The 18741-nt window shown below is 42.3% G+C and overlaps 1 protein-coding gene across 4 annotated transcripts in view; it reads left to right on the forward strand.

The window, feature by feature from the left end:
• DUSP22 (dual specificity phosphatase 22) overlaps positions 1-18741 on the forward strand; it is a 65226-nt gene that overhangs the window by 36021 nt on the left and 10464 nt on the right. For all 4 annotated transcript variants that reach the window (XM_077143527.1, XM_077143524.1, XM_077143526.1 and 1 more), the window contains exons 4-6: positions 8543-8592; positions 17835-17909; positions 18238-18409. In XM_077143527.1, coding sequence (XP_076999642.1) covers positions 8543-8592; positions 17835-17909; positions 18238-18409 — 297 coding nt within the window. The remainder of the gene's footprint in view (positions 1-8542; positions 8593-17834; positions 17910-18237; positions 18410-18741) is intronic.

Genomic DNA, 18741 nt, shown 5'->3' on the forward strand with positions numbered 1-18741 from the left:
TCCTAGTCAGATTATATTTCATAGATCAGTTTAGGTTATACTGGCCTTTAGAGCATTTGAAGTTGAGTGATAGTGGAACAGGTACACACCAAACTTACCTATTTAATTAGATGATTCTTTCAAGATGACCAGCCCCATGGCATACATATGGAAGGCAGTTTCAAGGCTACTTTAAGCGACTGTCCATTTAAACTGCACTGTCTAAAAGAATACACCTCATACCTAACCGAGGAGGAACATTTCCAAGCCTCACCCCTGCTTCCACTCCTCCTGACAGTGATGTAACTGTGCCCTGCCCCTTCATCTCCTCCTTCCCTCTGGCCTTGATGACCCCCAGTAAAGGGTTTTCCAGCCTCCTTGATGGCCAGTGCATATACCCTGGTAAGTCCTTGCACAAGGCTCTGATCCAGGTGCCTGGGATTTCCTTTCGTGCAGTGGTGCAAGAGGATGCAGCTCTCAACATAAAAATAACCTGCCCAATTTCTGTCAGTAGTAGGCCACCTTGCATGGGGGGCAAAGGTCTTGGTAAAGCACTGCCCAGTAACCACGTCTCAGGCATGGGACCTTCTTAGGGATGTGTGGGACCAACTTAGGCCCCCTGGTCCTCAGAGCAGTGAGTGACCCAGGCCCTGGGGCTGGAGGACAGGAAGGCTGGCACATAAATATCAGCCTACACCAGCACAGGCCAGTGGTTCCTAACTAGAGAGATATAGGCTAGAATTGCACATTTGGACACTGTTGACGAGAAACTAGAAAATATTGTTCTCTCTACTTCATTGTCTCCACCCACTTTCCACAGGGCTTTTTCTGAGCTCCTGGGTCCTGCCCATGTAACCATCTCTCGGCAACTATCCGGCACAGGCTTTGCAAGTTTATAGGCCTTCACCCACCCAGGTGGGGCCAAGGGAGGTAGGGAGCAGTTCTGGGGAGGGCGGTGAGCATGCCCTTCACTACATCAGGGTCTGTACTTTCCCAAGGAAACCATTTCTAAGGTCTAATCCCAGGGGGAGGATCCAACATGAGGCTGAACAGACCATGAACCCTGTTCAAAAAGTGTGTAAATGCTACCTATGGTCCCAAGGTTTAAGAAATGTGGCCATCTCCAAAGTTGATAACTCACTCTGTAGTTGATTGGTTACTCTACCACAATTCTTCTGAGTGAGTGAATCCGAGAATTTATTTGTTTAGTGACTGCCTTGCAAAAGAGACCATAAATAATGTTCTAAACAAAGTCCTCTGCCTCCCAGGGCAGAGAGCTGAAAGTAAGGAGGGAGGCAGCCCGTGCTTTGCTGAGAAGATGCAGGTAACTTGGACAGGTACATTACTTGCCTTTCTGCACTCTGCCGTCCAGCAAATGCAATCAATGCCATGTTTGCTGGTCACAGAGCAGATGGGATAGCTGCCTAGGGAGAATCCCCAAAAGCATACCCTCCTTTCCCCTTGACTGGGCAGCTGCTGTGTGCCAGGCCCTGTCCTCCGTGCTTTTCACCTGTTGCGTCTGATCTCTGTTTTAAGAAAAGCCCCCTCATACCAGAATAAAATTCCCCCCGCCACTCTTTCTTTAAAAGAATAAGGAAGAGAAATGAGCAAAATTATTGATTTAAGAATTTGTACATTATTAGAAGGTCGTATGCTATATCAGATAATCATTTAATTGTAGAAGAAAATTGTGTGCTGCATAATGAACTCCAAGTCGTTTGGCAGCTGTCTATTAATGACCTTCAAGGAGAGAAGTACTAGGGTAACAGTAGGAAGCTGACTGAGGTGGGACCCAGGCATGTAATGGAGAGACTGGCCTGGTCATAGTGATGGCAATGGCCAGCCTCTGTGCCGGGACCAGAGTACCTGTGGGAACATGGGGCTTGGGGGTGTACAAAAGGTAACTTGGGTTGGTGCCTAAAGGTGGAGGCAAATGAAGTCAAGGAGTGCTCTCTGGAGAGGGTTAGCAGATGTATCTGGGAGGTTTTACTGAAAGAGAAGGCATTCCAGAGAGAGGAAACCATAGGAACAGAGGGGGAAGGCGAGTGCAGGACCCTGGGGAGACTCCCAAACTGTTCCACACACTTAATGTTTGATGAGCTGGGAAGGTGACAGGGAGAGGGCCTGGAGATGAGATTAGAAAGACAAAGTGTGTACACATATCAGAGGACTTAGAAGTCTACCCTTCTTTATTTTATAGTCAATGAGAAGCCACTGAATATTTCTTAGCATCAAGACACGTGATCAGAGATACATGTAGAATATTCCTAAGAAATATTCTGATACATGTAGAATATTCCTAAGGAATATTCTGCTGATTTCTCCTTCCTGATGAGCATCAGCTTCATTCATGGTAATATCTTGATCTTGTTGTTTAAATAAGCAAGCAATAAATGCTGCTGCAACAGGCCTTGGTTGGAGCAATGGCTATGCCTGGCCCTGTTTTCCTGAGTCATGCTGTGTATTGGCAGGTTCTCAAACTCAACCGAAAGGACAGCCAGCTTTCAGTTGTGAGTCGGAGTCAGCATGGACATCCTCCACTGACTTCTCATACCTACCCATGTGGGCTTAAGGACATCCGATGTTCTGGCTGGGCCCACTTTAGCTTTTCATTGAATACCTTGGACAAAAATAAGCATTTGAATCCTCATCTGTTGACCTGACAAGTCAAATGTATGTAGTTTTTTGAGTAACCTGAAAGAAGTCAACAGGTGTTGGGGGGTTATCATTTGCATTTTGTCTCACAAAATCAAACTAAGGGCTAAATCTTGTCTCTCCACTCCAGCCTTCCCGCCCCCTACCCACCCCATGAAGTACCGCAGAGTTCTTGGAAGTTATTTGCAGTAGTGTTTCCTAAATTTAGCTCATAAAGGAAGACTCAGCAGCGTAATGGTACTTTAAGAAGTACATCTCAGTTTTGGAACCTGGACTTAAGCATGCATTATCTAGCATTTCTGGGGTGCCTTTCTACAGTAATTTCCTTAAGATTTTTCTTATTGTACAAATTACAAAGGAAATAAAAAGAAAAATCATCAAGAATCTCAGCCCCTATACCCTATCTGTTTTATTTTCTTTGCTGATTTTCAGCTCTTAGTCCACAGGCATGCATAGTTTTTCCAGATATAAGCATCATAAACAATATATATATATATATATATTCTACTTTTTTCTTTAATATTACATAATTTCTAAAAATTGTATTGGCTTTGTGAAAATTCTTAGATTGAGGAGTAATAATAAAATGTATACCCTGGGTGTGACTTTGACACACATAAACAAAGTAAAAATCTTAATATGCTTTATCTTGAATAGAGAGAACTTCCAGTCAGTAGTTGTCATCTCAAGAGTAGGCCAGACAGATTCTGTTCAGAGAGTACTTATATTTAGGTATATTTAAAAGTGCTCACAGTGGTTATCTGCAATGGGAGAAGCTTTTGCAGTATTTTGTTTTGTTTTGTTTTGGTAATGGCTAAATTTTATTTTAACTTAATTTTTATTTTTTAGAGTCAGATGTCTGCTTTTGAATGTTTTGAAATGAGATTTTAATAGGGTCTCCAGCTTATGTCACCCAGTGCATTGCAGATATTAGAAGTTTTTGATACATTATAAGTGTGATTGTTTGCCAAAAGGAAAAATATCCTTTCCTCAGGGGGACCCCTTCTCTGATACCCATATTGTATGGCACTACATGGGCTAAGATGAGAAATCAGGGTTTCTAATAGTGTCTTTTTTATTAGCAGCTAAAATAACTTTTCAAAGAGAAAGTAAGTAAATAAATAAAAATAAAGAATGAAATAACTTTTCCAGTACATGGTTCCCCAACTCTGAACCCTTGCTGACTTCCTCCCCTTCCACTTGTATCTCCCTTTAGGTTTGCATAGGCCCTTGTAGAAAGTACAGTTATATTCTATAACTGCTTTCTTTTAACTTTCCTGAAAGAGAGAAAGAGATTATGAATGGTTTCTGATCATTTCTTTTGAAAAACCGATTGCCAATTAGGTTTTTCAGAAGACTCTTACCTGATAATGTTTCAGAAGGAAAAGAACAGTGAATTTTAGAAATTGTACTTGAAACAAGCGAGAGTTTGATCTCTTTACTAGTCTTGAATTCAGAATATTGGCCCTTGCCTTTCAGGCCCTTGCCTATGTATCGTTTTAAGTGTACACCTTTAGTTTCAGGGCCAAAGAAAAGCAAAAACCTTACTTTTGGTGGTTACTATGTTTGTTGAAACAGAAAACTGAAAAATATTAGAACTTTTGAGAATATTGACTTAGGAAGCCATAACCTTTTGTCAAAAAGAGCCTTCTAGAATACTTTCTAAACTTTCTTCTTGGCTGAGTGATGTCTGTCATTTCTTTCCAGACCTTAACACAAAAGCTTAATCCAAAAAGCCTTCTTTGGCATATCCCTCATAGTACTTTTATTTTTCTATATTTTCCTAATTTGTGTGCCACATTATATCATATTGATGGACATGTTACTTGATATTATGCATATTCAGTCTCAGCATAGATGGAAACTTGTTCCGTAATTCATCCTATCATCCACCCTCGGGGCCCATCTCATACTGGATCTGTTGTACTACTCAGAATGCCATGTGGTGAGAAGAAAAGAGCTGCCCTTCCTCTGTCTCCTGTAGACCTCGTTAACTAAGTCCATTTCTGTTAACCAAGCAACAGAGTTTTATTTTTGTTTTTCATTACAACCTTGGGCCACCTCTTTACATTGAAAAGCTGTAACTTGGCATTTGTTGTCTCCATAAAAGTTTAATGTTAAGTTGACTTTCTACCAGTCCACTTTTTTGAAGCATCATGGAAAGTACTGAATTTTTATTCGTCCAGTGAGAATTTTATTTCAAGGAAGATGATAACCAATTTTTGTTTTGTTTTTGGCTTATGTTATAGGTAATGTGAAGGAATAAATACCATATACAAATACTATACTAAAGGAGACATAACTGCTGTTTTATGGATTTTTATTCTGCTACTTAGGAAGTTTTCAGATTGTTCTAGAATCTTTTTAAATTCTTTTTGTTTGTTTTTACTTTAAATATACTCTGCATAATTTAGCTAAACAAATCCCATCCCTTATCTCTTTCTCTACAAGCCCTAGCACTAGAGAATTCGCATTTGTTTTGGTCCTGCTGGATGAAAAATTGATTCCACATTACAGTAAAGCATTTCCAAAACTCAGTGCATTAATATGAGAATAATTTTAAGCTTTCAAGTGGCCTTTCATGCTATCAGTACTTTTGCTGCTTTCTGAATTAGTAATTAACTGTCATGAAATGTACCCATGCGCAAGGCATCTGAAGCTCTTTTTCAGGCAGCGCCAGCTCAGTAGTCTGTAGATAAATGTTGTGCTTCATTAATGACTAAGCAAGATAAATAGATGCTCTTGGGTGGTGAGCAGCTGGACCTTTTTGACAGTTTTGACTCTTTTCTTTACTAAATTTACATAAATTGTTGCATTCTTATTATAGATCCCTGTGAGCTGGTTCTTAGACATCTCATTCAGGTGGATGGAAAGGGAGGTGATGTCTCTGGAGCAGGTTATGTAGAACGTGCCCTTTGCATGGCTCAACCAAACCCCAGCTCTCTCATCTCTGACTTTATCAGGATAAGTTGGGGGTGGGGAAATGGATAGAAGTAGTTTTACATCTCTTCAATTATTCTTACAGAGTGTGAATCCTCAAGTTAATTGATTTTCACCTTGTTCTCGTCATTCAGACTTTTTTTTTTTTTTTGAGTGCCTTCGGTATGCCAGGCATTGTTCCAGGGAAGGTGATAGTGATGGCGATTATTCTGTCGTTGAGAGAATGTGATCTTATTTTATGTTTTATATTTTCTGCCTTCATACAGAGGGTCCCCGAACTTGTGTAAGGAAACCTTGTTCCTCTTTAGACATTTCACAAGTGGGAAACTGAAGCTGCCACACACTCATTCCAGCTAGTAAGGGTGAGGGGCCTCGTTCTCTGTGACACACCAAGGGAGAGATACCCTCTGCCTCTTTCTGAGGTTCACAGATACTCATACCCCACTGACTAGGCACTCCTGTCCCAGGTAGCCGGCTGCAAATAGGGACCCATAACCCTATCTGGGGAATAGAGAAAGCAAATTCCTTTCCTTTCCCGATGCTCTCAGTTTGTATGGCATATGTTGCTCTTAAGCTAAGAGCTGTTTAACCTCTCTGTTGGCCTACCTCTTCCTTTCTTTGTTTTTTTCCTTTCTGAAGCAGTATGGGAAAACTGGGCTGATTTTAGATTCCTGTCTCCGAAGGAAGCTACTTCAGCATTCTTGATTGATTTGAGTTGCTCAGACTGAAGATAGCAGTAGAAGGGAGGGTGGAAACCTGAGGATCCTTCCAGCCCTTTTGGAAGTCTTCATCTAAAAGATTGAGTGAAGTGGGGGGAGGACAGAATTTCACAGGTTTTTGAGTCCTGATCTATTGCCAACTCTAAGAGTAAAAGAAAAAAAAATTAAATGAATAAATATAGTGGTGGCTGTGTGAAATGATTGGGTATATATACGTCTGTACTAACATGCTTAAATGGAGGGAAGTAGTGAAATGACTTTGATTTTTGCAGCAGCATTTACTTTTCAGTTTTCTCTCCCTTTAAGTCACTGTTTTGATACCTCTCTGGGTTTGGAGGTACTTCAGAACTTCCTAAAATTGCCTCAGTATTCCAGCAGAGCATAGTTCTCTGAGTCCTGGCTTAATGGGGACAGAGACAGAAGGAGGCAGTAGGGGGATGACAAAGTGAAAGGTGAATGAGCTGGTTCGCTTTCCTTTTCTACCAGTTGGTGCTTTAATTTAACCCTTAGCATGGTTGAAGCTTATGTGGTCTTAATGGAGGTGTTCCCATATGGATAATGTATCTTCTTGAAGGCTCCCAAAGGAGCCTTTATTAGAAGATGTAATGATTGACTCAAAGCTGGATAAAACAAACAAAAAAGAACTTACGCAGGAAAAAAAAGTTTTTTCTGACTTCTTATATGTGGGAGATGGAAAGGGAATTGTAACATTCAGGTCTTAGTTGCAAACAACAGATTCTACTCTGCCAGTTTCAGCAGGAAGAGATCCATTAAGAGATCATTGAAAGCTTAAGATTTCCCCGGAAGAGCTGGAGAAACAGGCTAAAGCTTAGGTTTCAGGCACGATTCCCAGAAGCACATTGCACTGCTGCCTGATGAGAAAACAGCTGCTCCTCTGCCCAGAGCCCCCTGCCTCTGCCGCCATCTGCACCTCCTGCTTCTTCCCAGATCCCATTTCCAAATTAGGGTCAGGCAGGTGTGTCAGACTGAGGAAACCAGGTCATCACACTAATAGGAAGGGAGGTTAGGAAATGTAGTTTGTGTGGATTATACTTTGGAAAGGAGGGATTCACAGTGTAGAAACTATCAAAGTGTGGAGAAAGGTGTTGGAAGGTTTTGGGCAGTCTGAAACCAAGATGCAGCTGTATGAGCAAATACAGCACAGAGGCTCCTAATGATGTGAATTAAGAGGAAAAATTTAATGATCATTTGCAAAAAAATTCAAGGCCAGTTATTTTATAAGATATTATACATCTTTTAGCGGTAGTGGATAAACTGCTTTATCTTTTGAGACAACTCCTGGTTGTCTGTATCACCATTCTACATAACTGCTCTTCTTTTACTGCCTCCATGGGTTGCTTTTCTAGTTTCTGATGTGTTTCTCCCCACTATCATCCATGACATGATGCTAAAATTCTGTAAGATAAGGCTGTCTACAGAGAAAGGGTTTTAAAATGATTCACTTATCTTCACGAACCATTTCTCTTGCAATGCTCCCTGACGTAATTAGATGATGTATTTTTAGTTGACACTTAAGACCTTTTGAACTGTATTTTAAATCCCTCCAAAGGAGAAACAACCAACCAAGTATTTTATAAAACTCAGATTTATCATGATTTCTATAGCCTGAATTTATATTAGAATGTAGGCTTTTATGGAGGACTATATTAAGTTCGTTTCAAGTTGGGCCATTCTTATAATATGCATTAGTTTGGCACACAAACTTCTACTCTTCTGAAAAGTAAGCAAAGCAAAGCTGATTGTTTCCATATAGAGTCCTTATCAGTGTATCTGTGAAATGTGGTTTTCATCTCAACTCACTTTGGATGTAGAAAGCCACTGGACAATGGTCTGGTTTTCACTCATGCTGTTAAAGTTCTTACTACCAGCTTTTCTTTTTTTGTTATTCAGTGAAATAGATGAAAATATGTGAAATACATTAACAAGCATATGAGGGGATGGTTGGAAACTTGTTGACACTGCTGAAAAGTACTCAACTATTTCACTTTTTAAATGCACCCTCGGCCAACTGGAGTATGAATATTGGTACATATGGTCATGGAAAATAACCAGGAACCTTAATTGAAAGAGTTCCCCGCACCCCCTGCCCCAGTTCCTTGGCAACAAAAGACTAGCGAAAACTTCTCCTTTTTATTTTTTTATTTTTTGTCCTGAGTAAATAGTTCCTTTAAATACTTTTCTACACTGAGTGTCATGTTTTTATTTTTTTATTCTTTTCCATTCTACAGGGGGTTAAATACCTGTGCATTCCTGCAGCGGATTCACCATCTCAAAACCTGTAAGCTATTTTCTATATATATTTGTACATAATAAAAACGAATTACAGATTGTGGCATCCTTAAAGCCAGTGGGAGTCATGAAGTATATCCATAGCCTCCTGTTCTCCAGAGGACCGCAGGAGGGCAATGAGCTTGCCAGAGTAGTGGCTGGATGTGGAGCCAATCACTAGCCTTCCCCTGCACAGAACTATGGTCTGGTTTCGCAAAGCGTGCTTCAAACCAAACTTTTGGCACGTTCATCCTTTCTCTAGAAACAGACTTTTGAAGAAGATGTTACGTTCTGTATAAATCAGCTCTGTCCAATTGAAATAAAAGATGAGCCACACATGTCATTTTAAATTTTAAAGTAGCCACATCAAAAAAGTAAAAAGGAACAGTTGACATTAATATTAGTAATATGCTTTTAACCCCGTAAATCCAAGGCATTATCGTTTCAACATGGACTCAGTATAAAAAAGACTTATGAATGGGACAGGTTACATCCTTTTTTTCATACTAAGTCTCTGAAATCTGGTATGGGACTTCACATTTGTAGCACACCTCAATTCGACCATCTGCATTTCAAGTGCACCTTAGCCACATGTGACTGGGGGCCACTATGAGGGACAGTGTGGCTCTAAAGCCTGTCAGGTTGAGTGAGGAGAAGGTCCAGTTCTCATTTTCTTCATAATTGGATTAATCTTCAGTGCCATTTTAACTTTATCTGTCCCTATAAAGAGAGTTTCACTCTTGCTACCCTTTCCAGGTGTAGCAGTGTCTAAACATGTATGGCATTAGGCTTCAGGAGGCTTGGGGACAGACTCTGGAGACCCAAAGCGATTAGGTTTAACATACACACTCTCAGGTGTTCAGAAGTGATCCATATAAACCATGCACAGAATAGAAAGTAGTATTGCTGAAGTAGAATCTGTGATCTTACCTTGCAGGCTGAGGTGGGGGTGGAAATTAAGGCACTCACCACCCATCCAACCAGCCAATCCAGCCTCTGATTCCCAAAGACCCAACCTTCACCTAGCATTTCACCTGGGGAGCTACAGTGATTGTGAGTTTTAGAAGTCCACAAGCTTCTCAGGATTCATCCTTCATGCCTCACCAATTCTACTGCCTGCAAACCCTGAATATCGGTATTGTAGACGATATAATCATAGGACTAATGGCCCACGTGTGCTACCTCTCCTAACACTGGAATGTCAGTCAATTTTGGTTTCTACTGCTAGAGAGCAGGGAAGTCACAGGTCATGTGATAATTTTGTGAGATCTACCTGTTTGAAAAAAACGGGGCTTGAGTCAGATCAACTGATGTGGGAAAGGATGAAGTGGGAGGGTCAGGGGCACGTGGTATTCGGTTAGATCCAGAAAGGGTATGGGCAGGTAGAAAGTTGTGTACCTTTATCAACTTTTTTGATAGTGTACAGAAAAGGTGACTCTCCTGAATTGAGACTGGTGGAGAAGGGACCCAACTAGGGGCACTGGAAAGACGAGAGGCAGCCTAGGTCTATACAGGGGGAAGGAACATTAAAGAACTTCCTTGGTTACGAGTCGTGTCAAGAAACAGAAGTGGTTGGAGGGCATGGTATGTACGGAAGGAAGTGAACCACTGCTTTTCTCTGAAGATCACAGCAGTCTTCTGGCCTTTGTTTTTGGTGGCTATTTTTGGAATAGTTGCTTTCCTTTTATCTCAACCCAAGATTCTAGCACATCGTTGAACTTGTCAATACCTGATTGGCTTTATGGTTCTTCAGAAGAATCAAACTGTAAAGCAGCCTGACCATTTGTCATGAAGTACCTAGCAACATGTCCTCGATCTGCCCTGAGAACTTTACGGCCTGGCCAGGAGCACAGCACCTCCTCAGTGTTGGTGACCCCTGACTTACCAAATCATGGTTCAGTGCTGAGCAGTCCTGGACTGCAGACAAGAAGCAGTAGACCCAGAAGTAGGAAAATCCATTAAAACCAGCTCCATCTACCTTGGGCAGATCACTTTCACCCACCTATACCTCTGTTCTCTTCTCTAGAGACGCGTTCCTTCAGGGTTTTTGTAGGTGAGATCATATTGTATGTGTTCTATGAACTCTGAGCACTTTTGCAAACAAGGTTATGTTTTTACTCATTACATTAATGCATTTTGAAAATTACAGAAAGGTAGTTGAAATGACAAGTTTTGGTGCTCATGGGGTCCGTTTTAATTACTTGGAAGATGTGCTTATATGGAAGACAAAGGGACAAGGGAGACAGCAGATCTGTTCTGGGTGTCAGTGTGTCATGCTCTGGCACTAGGAAGTGACTGTGTGATAACTGGTTTAGGTGCTGCAAGACTTGCCAGAGGACTAGCTGTGTAATAACAGAATTTGTTCTCTCCTGTACCAAACATATAAAGACTTGAGGTGTTAAGTCTTGTGCTGTCCCTTTTTTAGCCCTTTCCTTATATCTGAAAATACAAGGGTAGAGTGGGATCCCCAGTTCTAGGAGGCTTGGCATGCTGCAGCATAAATGGGGCTAATGACAAAAAGACTGTGTGGTGAGTATATTCATTGAGAATAAAGATATGGTATCCTTTCTTTTGAAGTCCTACCATGGTACAATGTAACATTCTGTTATAGTCGGAAAAAGAAGTCAAGACCTTAACTCACCTAAAGGCAGAAAATGAAGCATTTCTAATCTTCTTAATTATGCTTATAGGTATTTGTGTGATTCTTTGGGAATGTTTTTATTTTTAAGCCTATTAGTAATAGCAAAAGCTGGTGCATAAATAAGGCTATTGCATATGATCCATAATTCTATAAATATTTCTTGCTCTACTGAAGCTTTGTGGAGATCTTGGAGTCTCATTTGGAACTTTGAGTGTACTTGGTATATTAAGAGATGGCCTATGAAATAGCTTGAGTTTCTTTTTCCCTGCTGCAAGTGTTTCATCAAAAAGTATAACTTTTTTTTAATGATGAGCATGCTTTCATGATATAAACTGGAAATAGTAGTTCTTTAGTCTAGCCACTTTAATTGAAGCCTGAGAGTTCCTATAATTAATGACAACATAAATTCTAAAAAATAAATAAATAAATAAAAACTGGATTGCTTATTATTTTAAACTTAGGTATAAATTTAAAAAGTGATATTCAACTTGAATGTAAGTTAAGGTTTTATATCCTAAATCTTTCCCCTCAAATCCCTACATCAGCAGGAATCCTGGCTAATTATGCTTAGCAAAAAGAAAGGTTTTTGACCTTTGAGACTTAACTGCCTTCATTTGGCATTCAGTTGCTACAGCCTGCTCACAAAGGTCAGTTTTTATGTCTTGGCCTTAATCCTCAAGAATCTCCCCTCTCTGATCTTCCAGGAACTTAAAATGCAGAAACCTGGTTTAAGATAACATAAGCACATTAAAATTCTAGCTCAGTTCCCCCAACTCTCTTGCCTTGCGGAGTCAGGAAATGTAAAAGTTCAAGTTCTCATCGTTATAACCCCACAGGCCCAATGTGGTGAGTTTTGTTGATTTTGTCACAAAGATGCATCCTAGTATATGTGTCAAATACATCTGCTGCATGTTCTCCCAGTGGCTGTTTTCATGGGATTTGCTCTGTGATATAGGATGGATTAGTGAACTGAGGTTTTGGAAATACTTGATTTTGCTTTCTTTTTGGGCTTTCTTTGGCAAGCCACATAACCTCAGTTTAACCTGTAAAATGCTTACCTCGTGGGATTTTATGGTTTTAGGTGAGATATGTGCAAGTGCTTATTATGAACACCAAGAAATTCCAAAAATAATCTGTTTTCAGTCTGCTCAAGTAAGGTGTACTAATGTATTTTGAGAGTGAATGGTTTGATGTAAATTAACTTATATTTATTCATTTTTATTTTCATATATATTGAATTTATATTTTGTATTTAGACATCATTAAGGGAATAACATCTCTCTTTTTTCATGACAAAAAAGGGAGTCAAGTTTGTACCAGGCTGTGGAGCTTGTTACATTGCATCATTACAACAGAGCCATCATGACATTCAGTGGTTTGAGAATTGAGCAGGTCTCTACATTTCTTGAGGTTTTTGTGGGGAGAAGAGGCATTAGTAACACAGAGCACTTACATTTAAAACATCAACAAAACTTCCTTCTTATGTCACCTCCCTATCTTTTTGTCATTTCTTCTTTGGTTTAGCAGATGTCTTCTATTCTTCTAGCTCTCTTTTTCTCTCTCACATTTTTTAAAAAATCTTAATTGATTAAAGAGCAGTTTTATAAAATCAGCGCTTAGTGGGACCCTGCTTTCAGAGTTGCACGCATGTATATACACACACACACACACTCTCTCTCTCTCTCTCTGTCACTCTCTCACTGGGTCCTCAGGTTGTCAGAGAGAGATGTACAGGCACCTGGCCCTGGACATCAGAGGTGTACATGCACATGGCCCTGAGCACTGTCTTTGGCCCCTAGTGGTATTGTCCTTGATTAAGGCAAAATGAGAAAAATAAGGAAATAACTAGTGTGTATTCCGTAAGACTTAATCAATATAAAGCACTGTCTTTTAGGCTTATACTGTAACTTTGATTTTCTGGGGTTGTTCCCAAGTCATTTTGTGCAATGATGTTGTAGTAGATGGCAGAGAGGCTTTCTTCAATTTGTGTTAAAAATGACCATATCTGACATATACACTCCGTCTCCCAACTCTTAACACTGATAGTGCCTGAAATGTATCAGCTGGGACTCACTTGACCGGATATGAGGTGGCCTGTGTGTTTTGGTACTGGGCACTGAGCCACCCCAGATGTCCACTCGGGAGTGGAGGGTGCCTACCTGCCTGCTTGCTCCTGGATGAGGGAAGCTTCAGCCTATGCTGGATGGGGTCTGGTCCAGGAGGAAGCAGCTCTCTGGGCCACCCACCTTCCTGGGCCTGGGCACAGATAGGACACTCTGCCTGTTTGTTTTCTTAAAACATTCCTTTCTGAAAAGGGGTAAAAAAATCTAAGGATACTTACCTTGTCTGGTTTTTTCTCCTTTGCTTCCACGTGTACACACATCCAGGTACACACATACGTTTTCCTCTTCTAGGAACAGCCTGGACTCTTGTGGCCTTTCCTGACATATAAAACCTTGTCGGAAATTTAGGGAGCATGGCCAGATCCCAGGACTCCTAATACACTCAGCATAGCACTTCTCCATAGGACAGAACTGGACTCAGAGTCTCCAGTGGATATCAGAGCCTCCAAATCTTGGAGTAAGAGGTGATCATTCAATCTCAAAAAAAAGGAGCATGTACCCACATTTATGTGGCTTTAAGGAAATTGTGCTGTGTGGTTTTAGATGCCGTGTACCATCCTTTCTGTGACCTCTTTAAAGGTCAGGAAAGCTTGATTTGGTTGCTGGCTCTTGGTCTCTGGATGGAGAGAGGGAGAATACTGGGAGGGGAGGGTTGGGGAGGTGCACTGGTTAAGAATCAGTCAGTATAGACTGAGGGAGGAGGCTGGGAGCTGCCAGGCTCTGCCTGGAATCCACCTGGAGATGTGTCTCCCCATGCAGGTATCCTTGTCTGGCCTGACGTGTTCTTCCAACAGACTTGGCAGAGTAGAGTTTGCAGTTGGCTAATAGGTGTAGATAACTCCTAGGCCTTACTCTGTGTATTTGTCATACTAGTTTAGGTGGTGCTCACTTTTGGAAAGGCCTAGCTCATATTTCTTGGCCAGGATTTAATCCATATGTATTTTGATCAGAGTGAAAGGTTACCTGCCAATAAAATGCAGCACAGAAATAGGGAACTTGTGTTCATTGAAACTGCTTGTGGCAGTGAGGGTGCTTCAGATGTGTGCTTCTGCTTCACGTTGGAATTGAGCAATGTCAAGCCAGGGACCAGGGTACTTCCCACTGTGGAGAAGGGAGTTTAGAGGCCAGCATTTAGGCTTATGTCATTAGCTTCCTTGGAAATAACCCTCCCTCTCTGCAGCACACAGTTCTAGACCCAGCAACAGTGAGTTTGCCTGCTTCTGGCTTTTCTTGGAAGAGACATTTCTAGGAATGTCTGCTTGGCTTGGCCCAGTGCCTACTTGTGTTCACAGGTCGTTTTGCCATAGGGCAAAATGAGCAGTCCCTTCATTGGCATCATTTATGCTCCTGAGGTGGGGCTGTAGGGAGCACTGTCCCCAACACCTGAGCCTGGGGCTTCAGTACCCTCACCCCAACATAACAGTACAAAGGAGCTATGTCATGTGGGCTAGTCCTGGGCTCAGCCCTGGGTATAGACAGAACTGAACAGGGGTGAAGCCAGGTGGGAGGGACTCTTCACTCCTTGGTAAGATCACTCCAGACCCTGGGTTTTGGGTTGGGTCAGCCCTTTTGGACACGTGAAATGCTGCTGCATTGACTGTGTCTCGTGCTTTCTTGTTTTGAGATGTGGCAAGGCTGACCCTTGAACCCAGGCTAAACCCCACAATGTTTAAGGCTGGGTTTCATACTGATTATCTTTTGGTGAGTGCAGGTATAACAGCAAATCTAAGAAGTCCTTCCCACTCAAGAGTTTCAGTAAAGTGATTTAGTTTTCATGTTGCAGACCTTGGTGAGCTTAGGAGAACCAACTCTGCCCTGCCTCAGCAAGGAGGTGCACTGTTCATTTTTATATCATGGCCTAGTCTTCACAGTGTGCTCTGAAGGGATGGTGGCTTTCTGCATTTACTCAGGTAGCTTTCATTCGTTTCCAGATTTGTTTTTCCTTTTCTGGTTGCTGCATTCTTCCCTGCTGATGGTCATAGACTCAGCTTTCCTTGGCAAGAAAAAGACCCACAGAGAACAGGAAAGAGCATGGAGCTGCAAGCGTAGGGTGGATCTGTCCCCAGCTCAGCCATTAACTCCACACGCCGGCTCCTGAGTCTAGGACTAAAGTCACAAGGCCAGGGTGACTTGGGCCCACCAGGAGTTGTCAGGGCTGGAGTGCAGACCTCCTGCACTTTCCGGGTCCTCCACAGAGGGAAGGTGGCACTGGATAATCCTTAAAGCAGCTTGCAGACCGGCCGCCTGTAGCCACTTCTGGGCCAGATGTGTTGGCCTAGTCTTTGAAAATTTTCCAATTAGTTGCTGATATCAGATAGATTGCATTTGGCTGTAAGCAACAGAATACCTGATTAACAGCGTTTTAAGTTAGAAATAAATTTACTTCGCTCATATACTAAGAAGTCTGAAGCTGGATGTGTTCATGTTAGGGCAGAGCCCCTGGTGGCCCTCAGGAGCCTGTCTCTCCCTCCTGCTACCCTTTCACCCTTGGAGCTCTGCTCCTCACCTGTGACTGCAGATGTCGGATGGAACTCACCTGATCCTCACCTCCAGGTCAGTGGCAGGAATCCTGGGGCAGAGATAGAAGAAGGCTCTCCTTTTGTCAGGAAGGGAAAACTTTTCAGAGGCTCCACCCTACCTCACTGTCCTCCCTTTACATCTCAGTTGCAGAACTTTACATCTCAGTTGCAGAACTTAAGAGAAAACAGGAAATTCCCAAGGGACTAGGCACTTTCCTCCCCCAAACAATCAGTGCAACTGATGTCTGCCATAGTTCTGACCCTTCAGAATACAAAAATTTCTCAGCAGCCCAGATTGCTGGTTGCACCTGAGGCTCCTGAAGATCTCACAGCACAGGTCCATTCAGCCCCTTGCTTTGGCTGGCTTCTTCCCTTCAGTGCCCACCCCTTCATACATTGAGCCCCTGCCTGGCCTCCTGGGCCTCCACTTGACAAGCCTCCTGAGTCCCTTGTACAAGAATCCTTTCTTGCCTGCTTTATAGCAAGCCAGTATCTGGGAGTAGAATTGCAATTTCCTGAGTCTCTTTATAAGTTTACAGCTGGGAGCATTTGTCACTGGAAACGTTAGCTGAAGAATCTTTTGCAATGTTCTGAGAGTTAAAGGTTTCAGATAAGGTATGGAGTCCATGGGTTGATTGAACAGGGCTTTCTATTTGTGGAGACATTATGGGTGTATATCTTTCTTCTCCCACCTGCTTGTCCTGGCTGATCACCTGCAGTTCAGTTGCTGAATATCTTCTGCAGTCAGTACCTAGAAGAGTCCATTATGCCACATCTCAGTTTCCCATTCTTATTAAATCCAGCCATTATGAGACAGCAGACCAAGTTTTTCACTTGGTTGAGAACTACTTCTTATTCATCTCTAAAGTCCCAGGAAAACAGTCAGTACACAGTGCTTTAAGCTAAAGAGTTCAGGCAGTGGGTAACTTTTGGTGTTTTGGTGCTTTATATTCAAAGACAGAAGATGTCTTTGAACGTAAAAACATGTACTTTGTACTTACCCACAGAGTATTTCCCACAAAAATGTTTGAAGTGTAGGCAGAAAAACTTAGTTAATGGTAATATACCAGTGTTGATTTTTTTTAGTTGTCACCCATGTAAAATGGTTATGTGAGATGTTAACAGCAGGGAAACCTGGGTGAGGGATAGACCTTAATTCTGAACTGTTTGCAGCTTTCATGTAAATCTGCAATTATTCCCAAATTAAAAGTTCATTAATAGTAATGTTGTGTACTCATCAGGGCAGAGCTTGAATCCAATGTATTGTTATAAATTGAGAACTCAGCACAATGTCCCACCTAGAGCTACGGGAAAAGGTGTGAGTGAGGGGTGCAGTATCCATAGGTAGACAGGACTTTGCAGTTTTCTAGTACATTTACATACATTACCTCACCCCATCCACCCTGTGAGGTACTGTCCCCACAGCCAGGTGGGGCAGAGCAGGGATCTGAACTGCAATTTCTGTCCTGTGCAGCTCTGTGGGGAAGGAAGGCAGCAGCAGCTTTGTGAGGAAGGAAGACTCTTATCAAAGACAAAGTAGACCAATATTGGAGGGTTGTTTTTAAGTTTTTCAGATTGTCAGAAATAAACCAGCTCTTTTTTGGGAGCTGGAATGATGTGGGAGCCGTTCTCACCAAGTGACTGCACCTCACAGGGGACCACAAGAACCTTGGGTATGTTGCCAAGTTGGGATTTCAGACTGAACGCAAAGGGGTGACTGGGCATTGAGACCCCCAAGCCTTGGCGGCTGTGGCAAGGATTTTCTCTTGAAGAGAAATTCCAAATTTTCCAGAAGATGAGCATCCTTCCCGGGATATATTGTAAAGCTGAGGCAGCTCTAGCCCAATCTGACCAGGTTCTGGTGATATGGATGCTGAGACCTTTCTAAGAAACCTCAGCTGGACTTTTCTTGGCATCACATGTTGACTACAGTGCAGAGGTGTCACTTCTCTCTTTTTTCTTCCCCCAGGACGAGGCATTTCAAAGAAAGCATTAAATTCATTCACGAGTGCCGGCTCCAAGGGGAGGGCTGTCTTGTCCATTGGTACGTATGTACTCTTGCTTAAGAAGATCTTAGCATGTCTTGGTCAGTTTGATTTCTCATTAAGTGTTTTTCTATGTGTGATCAATTAAAGCAGCTCTAGAATGCCAGAGTTTCTAGTGTAACAGAGGAGACAGAAACCAGGTTATGTTTCTGGGTGATTTTCCAGGAACATACTTGCTTGCCATTCACATAAATAAACTTCAGGGTAGTGAGACTTCCTAAAACAAGGCCCTCAGAACCTGCTGCTCCAAGGGGACTGGGTGATAGAAACATGAAACCAAAGGTACCCTTGAAGGCCCCACATGGTGCTGACCTCTTTGTCTTGCAGCCTGGCTGGGGTCTCCAGAAGTGTAACGCTGGTGACAGCCTATATCATGACTGTCACTGACTTCGGCTGGGAAGATGCCCTGCATACTGTTCGTGCAGGACGGTCCTGTGCCAACCCCAACCTGGGTTTCCAAAGGCAACTGCAGGAGTTTGAAAAGCACGAAGTCCAACAGGTACTTGATCCTTAGGGAAACTTTTGAAACGTGGACAGAAGCCCAGAGATGATGTCCTCAGTCTTTGGTGTGCATCTGGAGTTGTAGGGGTCAGGGTGGGTATGGCCCACAAAGGACACTGGGCCCCAGAAACCCCCACTTTGCATAGCCATGGAGTCATGCAGCCCCTTGTGCACCAGTTGCAGCCTCAGCCCCTTCCTAATTTCCATTATGCTGTTTCCATTCTGGGTGCCCCATGGTAGCTTCTGTTTCTTTCCCTCTTGGTGAAATGCCATCTTTCTTGGTTTGCTTTGCTTTCAAGTCCTTAGGCCAAAATCTTGAAAAGGCAGTTC

Source organism: Tamandua tetradactyla, chromosome 25 (genome assembly GCF_023851605.1).
Source record: "Tamandua tetradactyla isolate mTamTet1 chromosome 25, mTamTet1.pri, whole genome shotgun sequence".
Lineage (NCBI taxonomy): Eukaryota > Metazoa > Chordata > Mammalia > Pilosa > Myrmecophagidae > Tamandua > Tamandua tetradactyla.